The 9,160-nt window shown below is 41.5% G+C and overlaps 1 protein-coding gene across 1 annotated transcript; it reads right to left on the reverse strand.

Moving 5' to 3' along the window:
• Positions 1-2,570: 2,570 nt before the first annotated feature.
• LOC134451759 (NEDD4-binding protein 2-like 1) lies at positions 2,571-8,117 on the reverse strand. Its single transcript, XM_063202159.1, has 4 exons — positions 7,981-8,117; positions 7,502-7,626; positions 5,921-6,009; positions 2,571-2,681 (listed from the first exon to the last, which is right to left on the reverse strand). Exons 1-4 carry the CDS (start codon positions 8,064-8,066, stop codon positions 2,571-2,573), a joined length of 411 nt encoding a protein of 136 aa, XP_063058229.1. The 5' UTR covers positions 8,067-8,117.
• Positions 8,118-9,160: the final 1,043 nt, after the last annotated feature.

Raw genomic sequence — 9,160 nt, forward strand, 5'->3', positions numbered from 1 at the left:
AACATTGGACTGTCGGGACAAAGGGTTTCATTTTATTGGGAAAAAGTTATCTGAGACTAAGTGCTGTAGGATCAATGATCAATGAGACATTTTCGGAACATTGACGCATCGGACCAATGGTATGTCGGAAAAATGAGCGGACCCCGGCATGGAGGAGGATGGGGGAGAGCACTGGTTAATTACTCCCTCCACCAACCTGGCCACCAGTCTGACGACCTAAACACTTGCCCATGACTGTCTGCCCTGTCTAGTCTTTTGATAATAACAAATCGAAATATCTGGCTCTAAGTGTAGTCATGCTCAAACTTTGTTATGTGCCGGCCAAAGCATAAAATATCTGACTGGTATAAGGATTGTTTTCTGTACTTTTGTTGTTGCTGTGGCATGGCATTCCCCTCTGCACTCATGTAGTGCAGTAAACAGGAAAGCAATTTTGCACTGGTTCTTAACTGGAATAGGTCTGGGACCCACACTTTTCCATGGGTTATATGCAGAATATGATTGTTCATCGCATCTGGTTCAACTTTACAGGCTCTCCTCCTCTCCCACTGTTCAGCACCTTTGCCATCTTGACCCCCCCCCCCCCCCCCCCCGCCTCCAGAGGCACCAGGGTCTGAGCTGAGATGCGATTTAGTCCCACGACGCCTCCAGGGGCCTTGGCGGTAGTCCCGGACTCCCGGAGCTACCCCCACCTCCACGCACCATATTGCATCTTGTTTAAATTTGGTGAGTGACAATAGGTGAAATAGTACATATTTACAGCACAGCTCCGGAAACCACCCTGGACGCCTACGCGACCTGTGTCCTGACTAATATGACGGAGGTCATCTTGCACCTGTTCGTCCCCCTCGGGGATCGAACCTGCGACCTCGTCAACTACAACGGTCCGGCAATGGGAGGCACAGTACGATACCGCTCCAGTCTCCCAGTCCAACTGCATCGACACTGTATGAGGCTTTGGGAGGGAGGTTTACTAACGTTCCATGCCAACTCTGCTAGTTAGCCTCCGTTATACTAAGCACTTCAGAAACATTGCTCTAGCACTGTAGTGTAGGCCTACATTAGTCTTTTGTGTGATCAGTTATGAGAAATTAAGATCTCTGGCAGCAAAGGTTGGCACGCTCAATCTTTGCTGGCCAAACCATGACATGTCAGTGGTGGTGAGGAACGTTTCCTTATGATGCATACATTTTCTCAAAAATCATTCGTTTACCTGCACTGTGGCCTACCCTACAGTAGTCAGTCTCATCTGTAATGATTAATTGAAAGCTCATTCAATTTTTAAGCAGATATGTAATTCAAAAGACTTTCCGAAAGTAGAATACTGTAATAATGCCCACAATTTTGTTAACACTTGCTTGGAACTAATTCACCTAAGCATTGACAACTTTGCAACTTTGTGGACAAATCATTTTAATCATTTTAATCATTTTAATCATCATTTTATCATTTTACATTTTGTAGACAAATCAGATTTTTTTTCTTCAGAAGAACTTAATTTTGTCATCCAGTCATTTTGCAGAATTACTGAACATTTCCCAACAGCAATGACCATAGCCATGATGACCTTTGACCTTTGGGTGAACCTATAATACGTTAATTCACATAGGGTGCATCCCAATATGTGACCGTGCCTCCTCCACTTGCCTCCTCCACTTGCTTCTCGTCATGATGACATCACTGACAACAGCATTATATTTCAATATCTTGCAAAAGCTCAATTGTAAAGTCTTTTTCTCATTTGCAATTGGGATGGTGAATGAAAAACAGTCCCTCAAAAGTTGTTGTGGCGAGGCTGACAGCTGGGAAACTTTATCGTTTTCTCCACGGAGGAGGGGCCAGGAGGCGGGACGAGGAGACAAGCACAAGTGGAGGAGGCAAGGACACATATTGGGATCCACCCATAATTCTTGTTTGTATGTCTTCAGAACACATATGGAACAGAATAACTCCTCTTAACTATTAGCAATGTAAAAAAAAGAATGCCAAAGGTATAAAAAGATCAAATAAAACTTGCACTTGCATCTGAAAAGAGACAGTATAGACATGTCATATGTATCCAATGATAGCTTACATCTTGAGTGCCTCTTACTGTAGGTAACTCTCAGCTTTACTCTAACATAGATCGCAGAGGAGGACAAAAAAGTGTTCCACAGAAATAATAAAATACAGTAGAACTAAAGGTTTTTAATTTCTCAACTCAGTTTCTCCACTTCTTTGTACACACACACTTTTTTCTCCTGCAGCGTTGATTCTACTTCTGCAACAGCCCTTGCAAGGTACACTGCATCTTTCTGATCAAGGCATCCAGCTGTCAATGCTGGGCCCATATTCCCTCTTACACTCCTTATCCCTGAGTATCTGATAGACATGTCTGACGGACTGGTACCGGTTTTTCATCCTTTCCAGTTTCCAACGTTCGATATTTGGACACCGCCTGAGGGATTTGTAAGATCTTATATTGGTAAAAGTTATAAAACTGTGATATTGATTATTTTTGTAATTATATATGCATTAGTGTACAAAACATGCTAATTATTAATGGAGATAGAGTACTTAACACTGATGATCTATGTTCTAAATGAGTCCAGGTGGACCACATACCTGTCGATTTCATCAAGGGAAACACGGAAGGTATCTTTCGTCAGCAGGAATTTAATCCAGTATCCTCGATGAAAACCCTGAAATTGACAAAAATCAATTGCATTTACAAACCCCAACTCCGGTGAAGTTGGGACGTTTGGTAAACTGTGAATAAAATCAAAATGCTATCATTTTCAAAACATTCAAACCATTCATTAGATGGAGAATAGTGAAAAGACAACATATTAAGTGTTAAAACCGAGAAAAAATATTGTTTTGGGGGACATATGTACTAATTTCTAATTTGATAGCTGCAACACGTCTCAAATAAGTTGGCACATGGATCAGTGAGATGTAATAAACATCCAAATAAGATAAAATAACAAAGAAGAAGATTTCAAAATGAATTGTACTGAGGGACAATATGAGTGTCCAGGTATAAGACCATCACGGAGAGGTTGCGTCACTCAGAATTAAAGATGCAGAGGGAATAATTACCATAGTTATTACATACATTTTTGAATTTCCTTTGATTTACCATGATTGAGTGTATATAAGACATATTTTTGTCATTAAAATCATTGTATAGGTTGAGGTGAGAAAATGGCAGGCTTTTGGTCAAAACCTGTCACGCTGTGAGCACTACAGAAAGAAAAACATTGCAAAACATGACATGGAATACACCCTCCATTTAAGCTGGTGAAATCATGTCCAAGATAGGAATTAACACTGTGTTTTTGTATAAAATCATCTCATCGGTTAATGTATTTAACTGTTAAAGTGTTTATGAAACGAAAACAAACGGTCATTCCCATTAAAGACTTGTTTTTTCTGATAGCATCGATGAGACTTTGAACCCAATCATCCCGGAGGAACTTGTGAAAATGGCAACTCAAAGTGTGAATTCTGTGAAATTTGGTGTGACTAATGAGCTGGGCTGTGACATCAAAGAGGGGAGTCCCTGGTTTGCTAGTATGGTGATCTGAGAAAACAACACACATTTGATGGACCCACATCTTATAAAGGAACCAAAATTCTGATACAAACATCAGCGTGTCGAAAAACCACACATCCAACCTCATGAGAAAAAAAAAAACAGCAGCACAAATCTATTTCAGAGGCACTGATACATCTGCAGAAAGTGACATGTCTGACAGGCGAAGTGACAATTGTTGACATAGCCTGACAGTTCGTTTTGTTTATGGTTACGGTTGCTAAGGGCGCTTTGCCATGACCCAAAGATGACATGGCGTGTGTGTTTGTTGACAAATGGGGGGCATTTTGATTCAATTGCGCGATATAGTGTGATTGAAATGCATGTAGGCTACATGCAAAAATATCATCAACTAGAGAAAAAACTGAGGTATTAGGCTGTTGGAAAAATACCCTAGATAGCCTGAGTCCTCAGCATATTTTTAGCGTTTATCATTATTATTATTTTTTGTGCTCAAAGTCACAGGCGTCGTGTGTCCCTCAGCCTGACTCTGAGGACGAGGTGTGTCCAAACGTCAGCCACACGTGCACCACAATACTAAAAACAAACAATCAACGCTTCTAAGTAGGCCTACGTGCATCTCAGTTTATTCTCTAAGCAGTAGCCCAGTCTGTGAGTTGGCTGTCCTCGACCGAGAGCACCACGCTGATGCGCGGATATCCTCCCAAAACCAATTTATTGACCAGTTGAATGGCAATCAACAAAAAGTGCATATTCCGAGAGCATTCGCATCGGTTTGGCATGTAATGTGCATTACCCTTTCCTGAAAACAACATACAAAGCAGATGGACAAGGTAAAACGAGTAGCCTAAAGCAAAGCAGTGCACTCACCTGTCTTCGTGCCCGAGCAGTTACAGGGGCAGTTTCAGTCTGCACGCCAGTGATGTCAATTTTTGGAACTGCTTGAGGCAATAGCATTCCCTTCAGTCCAACCATGCCCACGATCTCCACATTTGTGGTGAAGCTTGCTTCAAAACCACACATTGGATCCACAGAGCCCTAGCTTATTTTAGCCTTCTCCTTGTCGGCCACAGTTCCATCATTCTTCACAGAAGGGAACTTGTGCAAAGATATTCCTTCTGTCAAGTAGCCATTTTTGCAGCTGGCACCGTTCGGCCCTCCAGCAACACACTGGTTGACACTGCGCTTTGTTTTGGTACTAGCCGCCATTGATCTGAACAAGGTGGAATGAGGTGAACTCACCCCTTCTATGTCACGCATATCATTTGCATAAAATTTGCATGTCACCAAAAAAAGTAAACATAACACTTTTTGGGAACGTTTTAACATGACTTTTAGGACAAAATAGCACCTAGACAATATCCCATTTTATTCACAAGGCTTAGAACTTTCAGAATCTGTCCTGGAAATGGTCAAATTCCTTTACTTTGTTTTCGTTTCATAAACACTTTAAGTGTTGTATTTTGTTTTGTTTGTAGTCTTCCTTGGCATTTGCTGCCTTCTATTGTACCCGTCCCAACTCTTCTGAGACGTGTTGTTTTTACATATTCATGAATATCCCCCAAAACAGTAATTTTGGTCAGTTTTGATGGCTGATATGTTTTCTTTGTGCCGTTCTCCATCTAATGTAAGAATCAGACGTTTTGAAAATTGCAGTATTTTGTTATTATTCACAATTTACCTTGCGTCCCAACTTCTATGGAGTTGGAGTTTGTACAATCTATGGTCAACCTGGCCAATGCAACAATGGCCTTGACCAACGCAACAAATTGGTACTGGTCTCTGGTTGGTACCTTGTGGCAGCTTTCTGACTGTGTGAGTGAAAAGAGTGAAGTATTTCAATGTGCAGACTTTTTGATATAATATAATACTAACTTTATTCATTTTAGATCCTTGAGCAAGACCCATTTAAGGAAAGACTGGACATAAACATAATACATGTGAAGCATCACTGGCCAAACATGGAGGCTTAGAGCCCTAACAGACAGCCACACTCACAATATAGGAAGGCACGCTGTTGAGTATGGTAGGCCTATATAATTGCTGTTCATTTGTCATGTAAAAATATGAAATATAACAAAACAAGAGGGCACCTTGCATCAAGTGTCTGTATTAACACAGACACGTTTCGGCGTGTGCCTTCTGGTAACATTGTCGCACATAATTTGCTGTACACTGAAGAAGGCACACCTCAAAACACGTCTGTGCAAATAAAGGCGCTGGATCTAAGGTGCATCCCCTTTTTTGTGGTTATATTTGAAGATATAATTTTGGGCCAGAACCCCAAAGTAATGAATGAATACGGAGTGAGGCTTGGTCCTAACTACAACTGGCTGTCATGTAAAAACAATACAATGTCAAACATCAAATGTCAGACCATACCATCAGTACATATGGGAACATCTCCCGCCACGACATGTTAGTATTGTCGATGATGACTGGATCCATCCCTTCATCCATAGCCTGCAGAGCTGTCCAAAAATGTTAGGTTTTTTAAAATGTTTAAAACGTTGATGATTATATGCTCTAATGACATATACTCTCTTTCTTAGCCGCTCCAACCGTATCTCACTCATTTCGTGAAGTATTCACGAAAAAATAGATGAATTTTCGTGGTGCATTCACGTTATTGCCCGCCTTTCGTAAAGTCTTCACGAAAATAATAGATTAATTTTCACGCTGCCTATTCACTTGAATTGCCCGACTGTTGCCTAGCGACCCACTAGTTTGATGCCGTTTCGGTAGCCTACCATCACATGGTAATCAAACATTTCAACTAGTTTGATGCCCTTTCGGTAGCCTACCGTCACATGGTAATCAAACATTTCAAACAAGCAATTTAGGGTTAGGTTTAGGGTCAAGGTTAGGGTTAAGGTTAGGGTTAGGGTTAGGTTTAGGGTTAAGTAGGGTTAAGGTTAGGGTTAGGTTTAGATTTAGGTTCAGGGGACATAAGGCGCAAGTACCGAAAGGGCGTCGAATTAGTGAGTCCCGAGTGTATCAGCAGTGTTCTGTCAGCACCCCCTCCCCGCCCCTGCAGACGTTTGGATAACCATAGCAGCAGTGGAGCAATTCAAGTGAATAGGCAGCGTGAAAATTAATCTATTATTTTCGTGAAGACTTTACGAAAGGCGGGCAATAACGTGAATGCACCACGAAAATTGATCTATTTTTTTCGTGAAGACTTTACGAAAGGCGTGAGATATGGCTCGCCTAGCAGCAAAGATTGGCTTGAGATCAGAGGGTTGCATGTTCGAATCCAACCTTTCCCCTCCCTATCTCACTCCAGGTGCCATAGAGCCACCTATTCATGTAGCAACGATGTAGGCCTATGGACATTTCCAAGTTATAATGAATGCTTCGAAACTGATGGTGGTGGTAAATATGCATGAACAAGATTTGTGAGAAACATCAGAAGTTCAGAACCCTGTACTGTGCAAATGGCCAAAACGCCTTTCTTAATGTCCATGTGAGTGAAAAAGAAAGGAGATGCATTTTAATAGGCTGATTTCCATGTCACTGATAGCCAATAAATGCAACTTCTCACCAATGGTGAGGGCAACAGGCCTAGCCACAGTTGATGTGAAAATAGACTACTACACTGTACTTGAAGGACAACACCGGAGCAGCAGATGTAATTGTTTGTGTTTTTTATTCAAGTGCACAACATGACTAACGCTTCGATGGTTAGGGTCTGATGAAGATGGTCTAACCATCGAAACGTTAGTCATGTTGTGCACTTGAATAAAAAAAAAAAAACGAAGAATTACATCTGTGCTGCTCCGGTGTTGTCCTTCATGTGAAGATTTCCTGCCTCTCTCTCTGCACCAGATGATAAAGCAGAAGCGCGAGGAACTACCCTTTTATTTTGTTTGAAGACTACTACACTGTCTTCCGAAATGCATGTTTTGTGCTTAATTATCAGAGACGTTCGAAAGAGACCTAGAACATCGTTGGTTTACTTACCTTGCCCACGCGCCCATATGTGTCCTTCATTGAGTTTTTCAGGTCTGATAACTAGTTGTCCCTTTTTGTTGCGATGATACTCGTCGGCGTTGATGATCACCCCACCAAGCCTGTCCTGAATGTCCCTATTTGATATAAACGCACACATTGCCCATTTATGACAGCAGTGAGTATGGTTTAATAAGTTTCGCCAGCAGAGAAGGTGCCTGGACTCAAGTTGTTCAAAGAAGACATTTCCCTTCATAATTAGCCTACTTTTAAAAAGTGTTTCTGACGAATTAGGCCTACTCTATTCGTATTGCGATATAAGACAATACAACTTAACTAAACATAGCCTATGTATCAAAACTAATGTTGTCTGTAGCCTTCTGAGGAAATCGAAACCTAGACTGGTGCCGCTTCATTCTGTTAGGTTACGGCATTTGCGGTGTAAAAGAATTCCGTTTACAATAAACTCCACAGTCAGAAACATATCTTACCGTGCTTTATCGGACTTATGGGTTCCAGGCAAACCGCGAAGGATGTAGAGGGTCTTTGTGCGATGAGGGTGTTTTCTTCTCCCCATTACTCTCGGACATTAACTTGCTGGTTACAACTTCAAGTTTGATGCGGGGTCCATGCGTAATGGGCGTGGAGAGCTTGTGACGAAGAGTATGTGGGGACCAAAGAGCGCGTGAGGTTGGTAATATTATGGCAAGCCCTTTTAACATTAATAGACATACTATAGGACATATTCTACATTTAATCGGTCTATGTAATAAGCACCAATGACATTTCATACATAACTGCTATTAATAATTATTGTATACAAGTACCTGGGTGTTCAATGACTCTTTACCCTTCGACTCCTCTTCACTGGAATGCACAGCTGTTTGTGTGTGTGTGTGTGTGTGTGTGTGTGTGTGTGGAGAGACACAGTTGGCGACTTGTGTAACCCCCCGGACTACTGATACTCCTGGACACTTTGGTGGTAATTTTGTCTTGGCCACCCAGCACAGTATGTACACGTTATTGGAGTGACACAGGGGACTTGTGTTACCCCTCCCATCTCTTTTTCCAAGGAATACAATGGACACTGTACTAGGCAGAGAGACTATGGACACTCCTGTACACTTTATGGCCACTTTGTATGGCTTCTAGGTGCCACTCTGCTAAGCCACATGTGAACACTGTGGACACTTAACACTTTATATTTTGGGGTGTGTGTGTGAGAGAGAGATGTCTTGGCAAAATTGATGTAACAGTGAGCTATATATGATTATTGCATGTGTAAATATGTGTGTTATGTCTTGTGGGCAATGTCTTTATTTATGTATGTGTGTATGCTACTTGACACCTTAATTCCCCCCTGGGATCAATAAACGATACTCCACTCCAGTGTTTCTCAACTGGTGGGTCGCGACCCAAAAGTGGGTCGAGGAGGGGTCATGGGTGGGTCGTGGAGCCATGGTGTAAAAAAAAACGCAATTCTTTAAAAAAAAAAATGCAACTTTTCCTACAACAATTTACAGCTTTTATTTTGATAGGCTAGTGAACTCTGTGTCATCTGTCGTCATAGATACAATCTGAATGTTTATGCGCGTTAGATAGCGTGCAACAGTCATTGGAGTCTTGGTTACATTTTGAGAATTGCATTGAAATGACTTGAAGGCTAAAAAA

The sequence above is a fragment of the Engraulis encrasicolus genome, chromosome 7 (assembly GCF_034702125.1).
Source record: "Engraulis encrasicolus isolate BLACKSEA-1 chromosome 7, IST_EnEncr_1.0, whole genome shotgun sequence".
NCBI lineage: Eukaryota > Metazoa > Chordata > Actinopteri > Clupeiformes > Engraulidae > Engraulis > Engraulis encrasicolus.